General features: G+C 40.2%; 1 protein-coding gene across 2 annotated transcripts in view; it reads right to left on the bottom strand.

The window, feature by feature from the left end:
• LOC115777097 (junction plakoglobin-like) overlaps positions 1-18,502 on the bottom strand; it is a 193,700-nt gene that overhangs the window by 54,655 nt on the left and 120,543 nt on the right. For both annotated transcript variants that reach the window (XR_004019583.1, XM_030724924.1), the window contains exons 9-12: positions 16,153-16,272; positions 15,221-15,439; positions 6,586-6,738; positions 1,895-2,014 (exon numbers count right to left, since the gene is read on the bottom strand). Coding sequence is in view for 1 of the 2 variants with exons in the window: in XM_030724924.1 (XP_030580784.1) it covers positions 1,895-2,014; positions 6,586-6,738; positions 15,221-15,439; positions 16,153-16,272 (612 nt within the window). In the remaining variant the exon portion in view is untranslated. The remainder of the gene's footprint in view (positions 1-1,894; positions 2,015-6,585; positions 6,739-15,220; positions 15,440-16,152; positions 16,273-18,502) is intronic.

Below are 18,502 nucleotides of genomic sequence, written 5' to 3' on the forward strand. Positions count from 1 at the left end.
TAAAATATCACTACTTTCCTTCAAAATGAAATGTTAACATTACAGAAAGCATGGTTTTATTCTGTAACTGCAGTGAGATTAAAAATTATGATTTCAATAGAAGTCAGTGGGGCATTTTTGGCCACAAAGGTGTGCAGAGGGAATATCTGGCACTACATATAAAATAATATTCATCCATCCATCCATCCATCCACTTCCACTTATCCGGGTCGCGGGGGGGCTGGAGCTTGTCCCAGGACGAGAGACAGGGTACACCCTGTACAGGTCGCCAGCCTGTCGCAGGGCCAACACAGAGAGACAGACTACCATACACACTCACATTCACACCTATGGGCAATGTAGAGTGGCCAATTAACCTAACCCCAGTAAGTGCATGTCTTAAAAATAATAATATAATAATGCAATAAAATCAAGTTTGGCATTTTTGAGTAGTTCTGAAGTTGATTAAGTGATGTATAAAAAAAAAGTTTTAAAAAATATCAACGTATGAGGATTTTATGGCTGATTTGTGCGTGTACATTTTTGCCACAAAGGTGTCCAGAGGGTGCAAAATTTGAAATCTGGCACTACATAAAATGTGATGCAATCAAAACTATTATGTTTGTAATCTTTGACATATCCAAGACTTTAATCACCACCAATGTGCCATCATTTATTATTTGTTATATGAAAAATAATCACATTTGTGTGTGTGTGTGTGTGTGTGGGGGGGGGGGGGGGGGGGGGGGGGGGTGTTTGGTATTTTTCAGTAGGTCTGAAGTTGATTGAGTGATTTATGAAAACAAAAAGTTTAAAAAAATATTGACATATGATGATTTTATAGCAGTTTTTTGGTGTGTGTATATTTTTGTCACGAAGGTGTCCAGAGGGTGCAAAATACACCCCAAGAGTATGAATGGCATTCAAGAGTGAAAGACATTAGTTTTCAAAAATTTAATGAAAAAAAATATTTCCTGCAAAAAAATCATGCCAGTAGCTGCAACACAGCCAAAATAATCACCAAATGAAAAAAAAAAATGTACAAAAACACGAGGGTTAATATTGAATTGATGTGTAACTTTGCCAAAACAATGTCAGACTCTGTAACTTTCTCTGGACTCTCCCCAATCGGAGCTGAAGTGACTGCAGAAGTAGCTGCATGTTCTCTTTAAATTGCTGGCTGAGTTGGGAAACTTTCTGGGGAAAACCTGGTCTTATTAGGAGAGACAGCATCTTTCCCACTTTGGATGGAACAGCTCTCATTTCTAGCTGAATTTCTTAACCACCCCCCAAAACCTGACTATCCAGGGTTGAGGCCAGAGAGCAGAGTTGCAGTCTTACATGCCTCTCTGCAGCTTCTTCTGCCATTCACCCGAAAACTCCATCCCCATAGAGAGTGGTCCCAGACAAAAAAAAAAAACAAAACAGCAAAAAACAATTTAATCATAAAAATTCACAAAGAAAGAACAATATAGCATCCTCAGCATTACCAAAGAGTGAAACAGTTAAATTTGGATTATTTAACATTAGGTATCTCTCTTCTATTAGTAAATTGTTTAACCCTTTAACACTGAGCCATCACAGAAATACCTGTTAAAAGCCTTTAACACCAAAAGTATCACTGACACACATCATCTCTCTTTTAGCATTAGTTGCTTGTAGAATTTTTTGATTTAGCTATTTAATGATATATGTTTGCAATACGATGGTGAAACACTTTAGAAATGCTTCGTCCACTATCACAGAGAAATTAATGTTCACACAAACTAACACATTTTGGATGGAAATATATGAAATCCTAATGGATTTGAAGTCCAAATTGTTCATTTAGTGCTACAGTAGCCAGCTCTTTTCAGCAGTTTCTGAAGATGTGTAACCTGATATCTTTATGATATATGGGTGCATGTGAACATACCTGTACAAAGAGTGGTATGGTCTGCATGCTGGCAATCTCTCTTCTGTTTATAGGGTCTCTGGCCAGAATGTGAAGTGCTCCTGTGCAGCCCTCTACTATTTCCTCCATGCGAACACCATCCTGACACCAGGAAAAGGGAAGAAAAGTCAGACAGTCATCCATCAAACAAAGAGCAAAGCAGAGGTAGATTCAATCAACAAATTTACTGTTGTCAAATAAAATGTGTGATGTTCCCTGACTAAAGTTACAAATTCAAACCTGATGGAAAAAATATTAATATGAAACATAAAATGGGAACCATCTACTCTGTTTAGTGTACCTTCAAGTTTGCCTTGCCTTAAACTTTCACTATCAACTGCAAAAGTCTAGATTGTTGCCACTATTTTTGACTGATGCTGTCTCCTTTTGTCTGTTTTTATTGATGTTTGCTGATCTTGTGCCAGGTAAACAAATCTTTATTTTTTTATTGAATAAGGCATCATCATTATCAACAAAAATGGAATGAATTTTTGAGGACTAAAAAAAATGAAAATCGAAACTTAACCTAGACTATTAAATGTGAGGAAATAACATATTAATGTCACGGCTGGTGCAGCACGCAAGGAAGAGGACCCCAATGCAAGACCCTCGAGGCTCAAATAATGTTTAACTTAATTTATTAAATAAACTCAAGAAAACCAAAACTGGACAGGAGCCAGCTACACAAGGAAACACGAGAACTTGAAAATTCAAAACACGCAGCATAAGCCCACATTAGCAGTCAGGCAGACACAAACAATGATGCAACAATGAACAGGAGAAAACTGACTGTTTAAATACACACAGGGTAATCAGGGAAAGTGGAAACAACAGGGAACAACAGGTGAAACAAATGAAACTAATAACACAGGGGAAGCAAAACTAAACACAAAGCACAGGGAACATGAGACTGTCAAAATAAAACAGGAAGTAACTCACCACAATGCACATACAGACCTAAAAAAACATGAAGACAAGGATACACAGAGGGAACCTAAACACCACACAAGGAACCACCCAAAGGGAGACAAAGGACAAAGGAACACAAAAAGGTTCAGGACACAGGGAAGACAAGATCACAGGGGAAAACAAACACAGAGACACAGGAAGACCAAAGTCAAGGAAAACAAAATAAAAAGCAATAATAAACAGTAAGAAAACTAAGAAACACAACCCAAAGAATACAACAAAACAGAACTACACAAAAGGGAACTCAAAACACTGGGCCCCCGGCCCAGGACCACGACAACTAAATAACTAGTTGAGCTTGAATGTTGGTGCATCAGTAGTGGGCCCTACAGCGCTAAATGCTACCAAAAAGAGTGGCTCACTCCAGGTGGCACATTTAGTATTCTGTTCTGGTTGTGTATATACTGAGTGCTACTTAGTACATGTGCAGGAACACAGCAAATCACACCATAAGGCTTTTTTCCACTAAAGACAACAGTGAAGGGAGTTGACATCTACAACATGGTGAAAAGGTTCTTTGAGAAGAAAAGGGTACCACTGGAAAAGCTGGTTTTGACTACAGACAGGGTTTCCACCATGACAAGCCAACATGCATGCTTCATTACACAATGCAAAAGTGACACAGTCTTCTCAAAATTTCTACATTGCCATTGCATCATTCATCAGCCAGCGATATGTGCAAAAGTAATTGGCTTTAATGTGATGACCCCCATTGTGAAGATCATAAATAGCATCCAAAGCTAAACAACACAGGATATTCAAGGTGCTATTGGAGGAACTTGCAGTTGAATATGGTGACCTGTTACTACACACAGAAATTTGATGGCTCAGCAGGGGATATGTTTTGCAGCAATTTTTTTATTTTTTTTTGTCAATTTTGGGTGAAATCAAAGAGTTCATGCAAACCAAAGGGTCGACATCTCAGTGCTCCAGTGGATACTTGTGCATTTCTAACTGAAAGTGTCCACTCTTTCCACCTCGGCACCACTGATGACAAGTGGATGGTAGTCCCTCTGCTGCTTCCTGCTGAAGTCCACAATCAGTTCCTTCGTTTTGCTGACGTTGAGCAGGAGGTGGTTCTCCTGGCACCAGTTCTCCAGGCGGGAGACCTCTCTCCTGTAGGCTGTCTCCTCACTGTGGGAGATTAGTCCCACAACAGCAGTGTCGTCAGCAAACTTGATGATGACGTTGGACTCTGACGTGGCCACGCAGTCATGGGTGTACAGTGAGTACAGCAGAGGGCTGAGCACACAGCCCTGGGGGGATCTGGTGTTGAGGGTGAGGGAGGATGAGGTGAGGTGACCCACTCGTACCACTTGTGGTCTGCTGGTCAGGAAGCTGTGAACCCACCTGCACAGGGATGGGCCCTGAGCTCTATGTTTGGCACAATGCATTCGGATCATGATTGTGAAAACTGCCAGGCATAAAAATAAAACTACGAAAGTTTTGTTTAACTTACAAAAATCCCACTTGGTGTCTATTAATTTATTCTAAATGTGCACATATACAACAGTACCTATTGTTGTAGTCGGTTGTTAACGGTTGTTTTGCTAGTTTCCACATAAAACTGAATGGTTTCATATTCAGCATATTTATCTTAAATGTTTTGACACTTGAGCTGTAAGTAATTAAATTTTTTTATTTAATCGATCCTATTTCCATATCCAACAGAAATTGGCACAGGTCAGAGGTCAGTGAGCAGATTTTTGATGACACTGAATTCTGTTGGTACAATGTTTGAGTATGCATTATTTTGCAGTTATTCTCTTCTGGCAGCCCATGTAGTCATTTCTGTAAGGGTTCTTTTGTCCATGTGTGAGTAAAAGTACTGATAGACTGACATAAAGGGGATCAAACACGGATATCCCTTTGTAATCTGCATTAATATCCCGAATTTCCTGTAGAAAAATAACTGTTGTGGATGTGCACATCTGGATAAGCAAACATAGTTAAAACACGTAGAACTGAGTCAACTATCACCCTTCATGACATTTATCCCCAAATCTACAGGTTAAAAGTCTGTAAGAACAAAAGTGCTTTAAAACTAAAATCTCAGATGAGTTTCAGAATCTGGGGTCTGCAGGTCAAATATTCCACTTTCTAGTGTCTCTGTAAACCATTCAGAAAGTGGTGTATGCTAAGGGGTGGTATAGAAATACGCGCCCCCAAATGTGGCTTAGCTGACTGTGTCGTCAAAGAGGAGTGAGATCCCCCGGTTCAGTATCTTCTGTATGTTATCAAGTTAACACAGAGTTCAAAAGTAAATGACAAATGGACTAGTTCTTATATAGCACTTTTCTTCTCTAATTGAGCACTCAAAGCACTTATACAACATTCACCCATTCATACAAGCACTACCATGTGTAAGTAAGTGAAGCACTTACTGTCTAACATTCACACACATTCATACTCCAACACTTGCGTCGGAGAGCAACTTCGGGATAAGTATCTTGCTCAAGGAAACTTTGGCATGCAGCCCCAAGCAGCCAGGAATCGAACTGCCTACCTTCTGATTAGTAGGTGACCTGTTTGATCTCCTGAGCCACAGGCACCCCTAAATATTGTGATTGTGGTAATGGGAATTTGCTTGAAATGCATCATTATAGGTGTAACAAAAATGAATGACTGTTTGACACAAGTGGAAAGCTTTTAAAGTGATATCTTTTCCCAATGCATTTAAAAGGTAACTGGGAAGGTTCAGTGTCCTTCTTCACTTCCTATATGAAAGACTTTGGAGTTCACAGTTATATATTTGCAGAGGGAAACCCAGAGGATTAACCATTTTTGACCAACAACTGTGGATTCTTGCTCTACCTGTTTGTGCCTGATCGAATTTAATCTTAAAAGGAAATGAAGAATTTTGTACTTTTGATTACTCCAAGTACAGCCTGTGTTGGATTTTACCTAACTGGGGTTGGAGAATACTCTACTGGATTACTACTTCCACAGTTGGAATATTCCAGGCACAGCCAGAAGGGAATGCCAGGGGACCTAGTATAACCTCTCTTCTCTCTCGATTAATCTCAAAGTTTTAGTTTTTAGAAATCAGCATTAGCACAGTATAGATTAATTAAGTTAAAATAAATCTCAGTTGATGTTATTATGTGATTCTTTTTCATTTATTGAGCTTTTGCACCTGAGATGACTCTTGTGATTTGGTGCTACATAAATATAAATTGAGTTGAATTGAAATTTTGCTTTGCCCCTGTTGAATTGGTTAAATAAAATTTTCTGCATTAAATGGATTAATTGTGAACATTCCCTTTTTGACTTTTTGTGAAACAGTAAGGAAATCTTTTGGAAATGTGTTATATCTGATGATTATATATCTTTAATAGTTATTACAAGTTGCTCTAGCCCTTAAAAATGAACAAATCCCTGGGGCCCATTCTTTTCCAGGGCACTAAATTATGACCCAGCCTATTACTAAAACCAAGGATCATTGAGTAGAGGTGCGGTTAACAAATGTGGCAAATTTTACTTGACCTGCGAGGCTAATCAGGCAGGGGTTTTCATCAGGGGAAACAGGGTAGACAGGTTAGAAATCTCTCTCTTCATCACTGGCTCAATTAAATTCTGCATTACCTGTTGGGGAATACCCCGTGGAATCAGAAACACAAATCTCTTAAAGGGAGTCCAAAGTTCCTGTATCAGACTTCCTGTACATGAGTGTGTGTGTGTGTGTGTGTGTGTGTTTTCCATACCTGGTATGTGTGCTGTCCAGAGGAGGCTTGTCTCTGTGTGTCCTGGTGAGCCTTGAGCAGCAGCTTCACCAATCGTGGAATTGCACCTGCCTCTCTCAGCGGCGCCTGATTAGCTGGGCACAGTGCCAGATTCCGGATGAGACCTACTGTAGCCTGAGGACAAAATAGACATCAAGACTTGTCTCCAAAGGTGATGTGGGACAGCTTTAAAATAAACTTGGCTTCCAAATGGTACAGCCTGTTACTGTATGGACATTCAGTGAGCAGTCAAGTCTCTTACAGTGCATTCAAGTTTACTTACCAGTGTATGATGCTACATATCAAAGGAAACCACAAGGATGCGAGAAAAAATTATAAGCTTTCAGCTATTGCTCACTGCTGAAGAGGCAGCTGGGCAGGTTCTCAGCAGCCTGACATCAATGCAGTTTTGTTGGTTCCATAAAAGCTTTGAATGTCGTTTGCAAGCACTACATGCAAGCTTACTGACATTTCAGGGAGAAATGCATGCTGGGAAGGGTTTCCCCCCAAAAGAAAATTCTAAATTCAAGGACTTTTACAAAAGTGTTTATGTGAATTTTCCCAAAACTTTCCTGTTGTCATAATCCTGAGTCTGTGACTGAGCATTTTGTGTTTTGGACTGTCATATGCTGTTATGTAATATTGCTGTGATTCTCAGTTTATTGTGGGTTTTTGCACTTTTGTACCTTTTGTAGTAATTCCTGGCTGGTTTCTCTATCATCCTCAGGCATTCTTAGTTTAGTTATCTGAGTTTTTTTCTTGGTTATAGTTAATTGTATTTAGGGGCAGTCATCTGCCAGTTAGGGGTGAGGGGCAGGAGACAGGACAAAAGACACTGTGAAAACAAGCCAGAGATTAACAATAGTTTTGTCGCTCTCTTACTTTGCTCTTCCTCTTCCTGTCCTCTTGCTCTGCTCTTCTTCTTGTCTCTACATCTGTCTCTGTCTCTTTTTCCTCTCTTCCCTTCCCTTTTCGCTCTTCTTCTTTCTTCTCTCTGTGTGTGTGTGTGTGTGTGTGTGTGTGTGTGTAATCTAGATTTAGTTCTGTTACTATCTGTGTCATGGTTTTTGTCTGTGTTTTGTGTAACCAATATCAAACCTTTTTGGGTTTTAAGAAGGAAATGTCAGAAAAGTTATCACACGGATAACTGGCTTATGGTGGCCAAGTGTTAATAGGGATATCACTTTATGATCCTTCGATGTCAGCTCTTCCTATCATTGTGAAGCAGAATTCACCAAGCACTGGCTTGTTCACCTACTAATAGGGAACATGAGCTGGGATTAGACCATCGTGAGACACAGTTTTACCTCACTGATGATGCGGTCTTGCAAAAGTAATCCTGCTCAGTATGAGAGGAACCAGAGGTTCAGACATTTTGGTGTATGTGCTTGGATAAGGAGCCAAAGGTGCAAAAATCACAAGTATTTATTTCTGTAGAACATTGTTTATAACACATAGTCGATGTTAAACCGAGGGGTCTCACTCTTTGGCACCATGCACATACAGTTGTGCAATCCCAGTGCTTCTGTTTGACTTGTCCATTTGTATCACTTCTGAACTTTACCCTTCTTTGACAGGACTCAGCAATTGATTAAGTCATGCTTAAATTTTGATTTTATTTTTGTTTAAAAAGATTATCAGTGCAGTTAAATAATTGTTTTATGCTTCCATGTTCATAAAAACTAGTCACCAATAATCACAGTTAAAACTTCACTTTCTGTCTTCTGTTTCAGTGTGTACAACCTCTATTTTTGGCAAGGAAATATCTATATTAGTCTTTTACAGAAAGGTTCAACATTAGGATTCTATTACAATTATAGAACCAGAAGTGAAGCCCAGAACAGGCCTCTGTGGAGCTCCCGTGCTGCTCATTAATATCCCAGAATCACAGTTCCCAAACTGGACAAACTGTGGCCTCTCTGTCAAGTAGTTTGTGAGCCAGGAAACAAAGGAAGAATCTACGCCCATCTCTGTGAGCTTGTCTTTGAGTATATTTGGTTGGATGATATTGCAATCGCTTGATAAATCAAAGAACATAACTCTCCCATAACAGCCAGATTGCTCCAGATGAGCTAGGGCTCGGTGAAGCATGTAGAGGACGGCATCATTTTCATGTGTTGTTTGCAGGAAAACTGCAGGCGATCAAGTTTGTCTTTGATCTCAAGTCTCAGTGGGTGAAGAATCAGCCGTTCCAAGGTTTTCATGATGTGCGATGTAAGGGCCACTGGGCTGTAGCCATTTAGTTCAGCTGGACAAAGTTTTGGTACCAGAAAATTACAAGATGTCTTCCACAGACTCAGGTTAAAGATCCTGGGGAGAGGTTGACACAGGTGTGAGAGTGGAAGCAGCAGCCGCAAAAAAGATGCAAGGAGATGGGGTAGCTGTGGTGAAGCACACTTGTGGAGGAGAAGACTGAGTAGCAGTGAAGATGCCCACATGTTGAGGAGAATAAGGAGAAGTAGACTGAAGAGCAGCAGTGGATGTAACATCTGTTGAAGAACTGATTGAATTCATCAGCTCTTTCCACATCACTGTTGTTTCTTTTTGTTGTATCCAGAGATGGTATTGATTCCTCTCCACACGTTAGGAATGTTGCTGTTTTTTACGTTCCTTTCTATCTTCTTTCTGTATTCCACTTTTGCCAATACCTTTTTCAGCTCATGTTGCACCTGTTTGAGCCATTCTTTTTCACCATCCATGAAAGCTACCTTTTTCTGGTTGAGAATTGTCTTTGTGCCGTTTGTGATCCAGGGTTTGTTATTGTGGAAACAGGGCACAGTTTTTGTGGGTATGACTGTGTCTCTACAGAAATTGATGTATTCAGTAAAGCAATCAACTGTCTGTCAATGTCCATACCATTCACATCTGTTTCCAGCAGCACATTCCAATCTGTGCATTCAGAACAGTCGCTTAGAGCCTCAGTAACATCAGGTGTCAATTTCCTGACTGATTTTAGTTGCAGTTTGTCACACAGTGTTTGTAACATGTCTGCAGAAAAACCAAGTTGTGGTCTGATCTGCCAAGTGGTGGTAAGACAGTAGCTCTGCAAGCTTCTTTGACAGTGGCATACAGCAGATCAAGGGTTTTATTTTCTCTGGTAGGACAGTCAACAAATTGTGTGAATTGAGTTAGGTTGCAGGAGAGGGAAACATGATTGACGTCTCCTGAAATTATGAAGAGTGCCTCTAGATGTTTAGTCTGTATCCTAGCAGTTTCATGGAGAACTTCACACGGAACTTGGGCTGTTACCTTGGGTGTAACACAGCGTACATATTGTTATGATATGACTGAATTCTCTCAGTACATAATATGGTCACATGTCAACTGCCAACAATTCAGTATCAGGACAACCCATCCTCTCCTTGACAGTAAAATGTGCAGAATTACACCATCTCTGGTTCACAAATAAAACAAGACACCCACCTTTGTTTTGGTTTTTTTTGCCACTGGCTTTAGGCTCTCTGTAGCCCTTTTTCCACTGACTGGGTTCCGGTGCCAGCATTTGAACTGTTCAGCGGTTTTTCAACCACGAATGCACTCTTTGCTCAGCTGAAAAACGGGTTCAACTCCAGCCCCATGAGCTAGCTGGTCTCGAACCAAGGACGTGTGATGAAAGCAGCAGAAGGGCGTCACTCTGCCGTCTCAACGTAAAGTTTTCTACTGCTATTTCACTGCATGGTGTGTATTACATGAGAAAAGCGATATGATTTTCATGGCTGTGAAATAGGTTGGGCCCTAAGGCTGAACTTGCTGCTTTGTATCAGTTCATATCACAGATAAAAGGGCGCAAAATGCGTAGTTGTCTTGCTCGTATTGTAATCACTGTCTGTGTTTCCCTCTGTGCTACACACAGATGCTGCAGTAGTTTTGTTTGGACCGTAAAATGTGTTTGCAGCACAAGAAAGAGGAGCGTGTTCTGCCACGTTTGTGCCCTTCGACTTCTGTGTCCAGATGAGGATCCGCCCACACTCATACGTAAAGGAGCAGTTCACAAAGCATGGTGGAAATGCAAGCTCGTTCTTAAGCATTTCACCGGTTCATTGAAACTGAAACCAGCACTCGCACTTCAGCCGTGGAAACATAGGATGTCTGATTGTATGAGGGTGAAACCAGGTAGATCCACATTTGAGTCTGAAATGTTTTCATTCAACCATATTTCAGTAAAACATATAAGACTGACTCATGCTATACTTTCTGATATCTCCAGCTCATCACTTTTGTTGGGCAGAGAGTTGACATTTCCCATTATGACCGTTGACAGAAAGGGTTCACTTGCTTCACTTCCAAGCTTTCATCTTTGCACCAGCATGGCAATGATGAAAACACCTCTTTATCTCAGCTGGAAGGGGGTTGTATTTTCCAGATTTGCTCCATTTCAATGAAAAAAGCTCTTCTCTTGAGTAAACTTTTCTCCCCACAGAAGTATTCATCAGTACTTGACAAAATCAAAAAGATAAATTAAAAAATTAAATACAAGGAAAAATAAACAAAAATAAAGTAAAGAAATCAGAGCTATCAGACTTTGCCACTACCAGTTGAAGTGCATGTTCTAGAAGTGGCTGTATTTGTAACAGTAATATTACTGTACTACTTTAAAAAAATCAACATTAAGACCAATCTCAACACATTATCTTTTTTTCTCTTCAATTAGAACTTTTCTTTTCCAATTCATTTTTGTGGGGGTTTTTCTTCACATTCTCACCAGTCTACAAGCCAAGTCTCTTAACTAGTTTGCACACCTGTCCAGAACTGGTCATAGTCTGTTCAGAAAGAGGGTCTGCAAGAGAACACACATTGCCTGACAGAAACAGGTATTCCCTCATCCATTCAGGTGTTTCAATCACTTCCATGGCCACAGGTGAAATAAAACCAAGCCCCTAAGCATGCAGACTGTTTCTACAGAGAGACAGAAAAAAAGATCCAGAAAATCACATTGTATGATTTTTAAATAATCAATTTGCATTTTATTGCATGAAATAAGTATTTGATCACCTGCCAACCAGCAAGAATTCTGGCTCTCATAGACCTGTTGGTTTATCTTTAAGAAGCCCTCCTATTCTGCACTATTTACCTGTATTAATTGCACCTGTTTGAACTTGTTACCTGTATAAAAGACACCTGTCCACACACTCAATCAGTCACACTTCAACCTCTCCACCATGCCCAAGACGAAAGAGCTCTCTAATGATACAAGGGACAAAATTGTAGACCTGCACAAGACTGGGATGGGTTACAGGACAACAGGCAAGCAGCTTGGTGAGAAGGCAACAGCTGTTGGTTCAATTATTAGAGAATTATTCTCAGAAAGGTCAGGAATCACCCCCAGAGCTACATGGGTGGACCTGGTCAATGACCTGAAGAGAGCTGGGACCACAGTCTCAAAGATGACCGTTAGTAACACAATATGCTGTCATGGATTAAAATCCTGCAGGGCACGAAAGGTCCCCCTGCTCATGCCAGCAAATATCCAGGCCTGTTTGAAGTTCACCAATGACCATCTGGATGATCCAGAGGAGGCATGGGAAATGTCTTGGTGTCAGATGAGACCAAAATAGAGCTTTCTGATAACAACTCCACTTGCCGTGTTTGGAGGAAGAAGAAGGATGAGTACAACCCCAAGAACACTGTCCCAACCGTGAAGCATGGGTGGAAACATCATACTTTGGGGTTGCTGTTCCGCAAACGGGATAGGACGACTGCATCTTATTGAAGGGAGGATGGATGGGATCATGTATCGTGAGATTCTTTCCAAATACCTCCTTCCCTCAGCAAGAGCATTGAAGGGTCGTGGCTGGGTCTTCTAGCATGACAATGACCCGAAATAAAAAACCAGGGCAACTAAGGAGTGGCTCCTTAAGAACTATTTCAAGGTGGCCCAGCCAGTCTCCAGACCTGAACCCAATAGAAAATCATTGGAGAGAGTTGAAACTCAATGTTGCCCAGCAACAGCCCCTAACCCGAACAATCTGGAGAATATCTGTATGGAAGGGTGGGCCAAAATCCCTGCTGCAATGTGTGCAAGCTTGGTCAAGAACTACAGGAAACGTCTGACCTCTGTAATTGCAAACAAAGGTTTCTGTACCAAATATCAAGCTCTGTTTTGCTATTGTATTGTATTGCATATGAATTATTTTAAAAGTCATACAATGTGATTTTCTGGATCTTTTTTTAGATTCTGTCTCTCAAGTGTACCTCTCCATTCTTTGTACCTGCGAATACTTGTTAAATCAGTAGTGTATCAAATACTTATTTTTCCTACTGTATTTGTTGTTCACCACAAGTCAATTAGCCAGCTTTGTTTTTCCCTGTGATTTCTGGCAATAACCTGAGATTTTTGAGTTTAACTCTGTCTCTGGAGTCCTGCATTGGGGTCCTCAACCTGCCTGCCACAGCAGTACATGACAGAACTCTGTTGAACTCCATAATTAACCTTAGTGTGTGATGAAGATTCTCCATTTACATGAACAAATTGTAATCTAATGGAGAGATATACTGTAGTAAGATTCAAACCACTGCAATACAATAACTTTAATACCAATGGCGTCTCTGTAGTAAAATACTGTGGTCAGCAGCATCGAACGTTGCACTGAGCTCTAGCCTTCTGGCCTCTCATTTCAAGTATAGAGATGAGAGGCCATAAGAAGATCATTTGTAACCTTCAATAGTCTCTTTCAAAATTTTTGAAACAAGAGGATGGTTGGAGATTGGTCTATAATTCTGTAACACAGCTGGGTTATGCGACTTTTTTTAATAATGGTTTAATTACAGCTACCTTAAAAGTCTGTGGTACATAGCCCATTAATAGAGACAGGTTGTATATATTTAAGATCAAAGCAATAATTAATTCAGCAGTCTTGTAGGAATGGGGTCCAATAGACAGGTTCATGGTTTGCAGGAAATAATTATTGAAATTAACTAAGAAATAGTATAAATAAATATCAGTAGAATACCATATGCAGTGAGTGGGTGAATTTTTCCTTTGTAGGTTATTGTGCTCTGGATCTGTCCTATGCATTGTATTGCACCACCTGGTATGTATGTGATATGTCTGAAGGCTCCAGTGGACTTTTGGGGATGAGTGGGTGTGACATTGGCTCTTGTCTCAGTCTTGATCTCAACTGATGTGGAGCCCACCAGCAACTTAACAGACCATTGCTTTGTTGACCCATTTTCTTTATTCACAGCCCCAAGGAAGCATGACTGTAATTTTTCTGTAACTCTTGATTGTTTTGATGAGAAGTAAACAGTTACTACCTTGTTTTCAAACTACAGACAGAAAAAGTAACACCTTTTTCAAGTAGAGTTTTCCAGTCAAGTGTTGGATAGTCAAGTTGGCAGATGGAGTTTTCCTCACTCCCAGGAGAGTCACTGCTGCTTGGATTAGGGCTTGCAGGTAGCAGTGAGCTCTCTTTTTCATGCGTGGTAATTTGGCAAATTTGTGTGTCTGTGTGAACCTTTTCAGAAGAAGTTAAAAGCAAAGTAAACTTGTTAGCATATACTGATGATCTTTGTAACATGGCAAATATTGCATTAACATTCTTCAGCTTCGTCAACTCACCAAAATGTGATGATCTTACACCAGGAGAGTAAAGTAATAAAGAATAGCAGATATTACCATCTGGAAAAACTGACATGCTAGCTGAAATTGCTGAAACTGATCATGTTTGATCTTGCTGGTCTCTTTAGGGAGGCAGTGGGTACTTGCTATGCAGGGAACCAATTATGGAGGGAACCAACTAACTATGTCACCTGAGTTTTCATTGTTATTCATTTGTGATACCGTGGAGGAATGGGATCCCTCCTATCCTTTTGAACACCTGAACTACATGAATTCTCTAGAGTGGTGAAGATGACTTTGTATGTTGTTGCTGAGAAAGTCTAGGAGTCGAGATGCTTTTGTGTGTTGGCACAGGGGTCGGTACTAAGAGCAGCTGAAGGTCCCCATGTAAACCTACAAAAAACTACAAAAATTGCATACAGAAGAGCAGGAAGTTGTTGCATTTTCTGTCAGGCTGGAGAGACATTGCAATACTTTTGGCTTACCTGTCCCAGACTAACTCTCCTTTTCTCATTCTTATGGCAGTGGCTCACCGGTTTAAGGAAAATTTGGTCCAAAATACTCTGCAGCACAGCATAGGAAGGTTTCTTTCATTATTTATCTAATAGGTCAGGCCAAGATGAGCATCAAGCTCACCAGTAGAAAACAAATGAAAGGGTTAAATCTATAAAAGCTGAACCTATGATCAGAGGTCTGGCGGCTTCTGGTGTTACACTTTGAGGAAGCTGTTTCTATTTGAGGAGTCAGACATGTCCTCTGCAGTATTATGATTTGCCAAAATTACTTTATTTTGTGCATTTCAATTCACTGTTGTGATTAGTATGATAAAAGTGAGAGAGCAGGGAAAATGTCCATGTCGGATGGTCAGCGTGTGTAATAACATTTTTATGAACGAAAAGTTGGATTAATAAAGGGTTGGTTGAAGATCAAAGCTCCTCTTCTCTTTTCCTTTCCCTTGCTTTGTTCCAATTCTTTTGACCCACAGATGCATGTAATGGACCTGATTACCAGTTCCATTACATGCTACCTCTAACAATGCACACCACTGTCTTTCCTCACCTTTACTACGGGCCAGTAGTGGGGCTGGCCCAGCAGCTTAACAACAGCCGGGATGCCATAGTGCAGCCGCACAGCATTTTGGGCAAGCTCAGCATCTTGGTGGCGGGAGGTGAGGTGGCGCAGGGCGCAGACCGCTGGTTCAGCAACATCCTCCTTCTCCCCAGCACGAAGCACGGCATGGATTAATGCCTCCACTCCACCATACTGAGTTACCAGTGTCTGTGGAAAACGAGGAACAGATATTTTTTCCCTGAAATCCAAATGTGAGTACAGACTTGAAAGCAAAGACAAGACAAACTTAAAGATGTTATATTGCTTTGTTAAATTGAGTTTTCTCAGAAGTGAAGTGTGTACCACTGAGTCTGATCATTGAATAAACACTGTGGCAATATCACACATATGCAAAGAAAATGTATTGACTGTTTATTTAATTTGATGTTTTGTTTTTTTTAAATAACAAAACAGAATGATCTGAAAATGTCATGAGCTTTTATTTTATTCACAATAAAACATAGAAAAAATATGAAAATTTTAAAGAGAGAGTTGATCAGTCTATAGCATCCCCTCTTTTTTTAACAGTCCACAACACACACACACACACACACACACACACACACTGAACCAGAACTAAAATTGAACAGTGGATTTTTACTTGGTTCACATCATAGGAGGGTTCTGCAGCTGTGAAAGAGACCTTAAACATACTGAGGTCATGACACAGCATGACTTGATCGTGGCTTTTCTTTGTTAGTAACTTCTGACAAGAACACATTTTACATTCAAAATCACAAATAATGTATTTCATCATTTTTGTATGCCTAGAATTAAATGATCCTACATAACACAGTATTTCATAGTCTTTCAGTCATGATACAGAATAGCCATCTCATGCACACATGTGGCAGTGTAGTCTACTATGACATCATGAATACCTTATTGCGTGAATTATTACATGTCAGGTTGGACAGGATGCCTGTGGCACAAGTTAACATGTTGACATCATCTGAGCCCAGCTGAGTGACCAGTATCTGCAGCAGACCATCTAATCCCTCCTACAGGGCAGAACCAATAAAAACAGAGAAAGAATGAAACATAGCAGACCTGCATTAATAGAGTTCCCACTTACAACTATGCCCTACAGAGTGAACAGTGTTAAACATTTCCTCTGATATATATTTGTTTACATTTTATTTAACAGGATGTATAACCAAAGTCCTGAGATCATAACTTTTGACATGAAAATGAGGAGAAGATATACTATTTACTATATTCTGATAATCTAAATGTTGGGAATGATCATGATTGTTTCTTCATGAAGCAGTCATGGAGGTAACTGTTAAACATGGAAGTGCTTTTCCTGTTTCAAACCACTACATTAATTGGTTTTCTAACTGATATTTTGAAACAAATGTGTGTATCAATGGTGAGGATATTATATGGTAAATGGACTAGTTCTTATACAGTGGCTTGCAAAAGTATTCATACCCCTTGAACTTTTCCATATTTTGTCACATTACAACCACAAACATAAACATATTTCACTGGAATTTAATGTGAAAGACCAACACAAAGTGGTTACAATTGTGAAGTGGAAAGAAAATTATACATGATTCAAAACATTTTTTACAAATAAAAAACTGAAAAGTGTGGTGTGCAAAAGTATTCAGCCCCCTTTTCTCTGATTGCAACCAATTGCATTCAGAAGTTGCCTGATGACTGCTAATGACTAAAAAGAGTCCACCTGTGTGTAATCTAATCTCAGTACAAATACAGCTGCTCCATGACGGCCTCAGAGGTTGGTTAAGAGAATATTGGGGAGTAAACAGCATCATGAAGTCCAAAGAACACAGCAGACAGGTCAGGAATAAGGTTGTGGAGAAGTTTAAAGCAGGCTTAGGCTATAAAAAGATTTCCCAAGCTTTGAACATCGCACAGAGCACTGTTCAATCCATTATCCAGAAATGGAAAGAGTACGGCACAACTGTAAACCTACCAAGACAAGGCCGTCCACCTAAACTTACAGGCCGAACAAGGAGAGCACTGATCAGAGATGCAGCCAAGAGGCCCATGGTGACTGGACAAAATACAAAGAGCTGTCCACAGGACAACTATTAGTCGTGAACTGCACAAATGTGGTCTTTATGGAAGAGTGGCAAGAAGAAAGCCATTGTTAAAAGAAAACCTTCAAAAGCCACGTTTGCAGTTTGCCAGAAGCCATGTTGGGGACACAGCAAACAAGGTGCTTTGGTCAGATGAGACCAAAATTTAAATTTTTGGCCAAAATGCAAAACGCGATGTGTGGCGGAGAATTAATACTGCACAATACTCTGAACACACCATCCCCACTGTCAAATATGGTGGTGGCAGCATCATGCTCTGGAGCTGCTTCTCTTCGGCAGGGACAGGGAAGTTGGTCAGAGTTGATGGGAAGATGGATGGAGCCAAATACAGGGCAATCTTGGAAGAAAACCTGTTGGAGTCTGCAAAACACTTGAGACTGGGGCTGAGGTTCACCTTCCAGCAGGACAACAACCCTAAACATAAAGCCAGGGCTACAATGGAATGGTTTAAAACCAAACATATTCATGTGTTAGAATGGCCCAGTCAAAGTCCAGACCTAAACCCAATTGAGAATTTGTGGCAAGATCTGAAAACTGCCGTTCACAAATGCTCTCCATCTAATCTGACTGAGCTTGAGCTGTTTTGCAAAGAAGAATGGGCAAAAATTTCAGTCACTAGATGTGCAAAGCTGGTGGAGACATACCCTAAAAGACTTGCAGCTGTAATTGCAGCAAAAGGTGGTTCCACAAAGTATTGATTCAGGGCGGCTGAATACTTTTGCACACTGCACTTTTCAGTTTTTTATTTGTAAAAAATGTTTCGAATCATGTATAATTTTCTTTCCACTTCACAACTGTATACCACTTTGTGTTGGTCTTTCACATTAAATTCCAGTGAAATATATTTATGTTTGTGGTTGTAATGTGACAAAATATGGAAAAGTTCAAGGGGTATGAATACTTTTGTAAGCCACTGTATAGCACTTTTCTACTCTGTCTGAGCACTGAAAGTGCTTATACAACACGTTTATATTTACCCATTCGTACAAGCACGCCCATGAGTAACTAAGGGCTTTTATTGTCTAATATTCACACACACACATTCATACTCCAACACTTGAGTCGGAAGGCAACTTGGGGATCAGTATCTTGCATGCAACCCGGAGCAGCCAGGAATCAAACCACTGACCTTCCAATCAGTAGGTGACCTGCTCTACCTCCT

This window comes from Archocentrus centrarchus, unplaced genomic scaffold (assembly GCF_007364275.1).
Source record: "Archocentrus centrarchus isolate MPI-CPG fArcCen1 unplaced genomic scaffold, fArcCen1 scaffold_43_ctg1, whole genome shotgun sequence".
Lineage (NCBI taxonomy): Eukaryota > Metazoa > Chordata > Actinopteri > Cichliformes > Cichlidae > Archocentrus > Archocentrus centrarchus.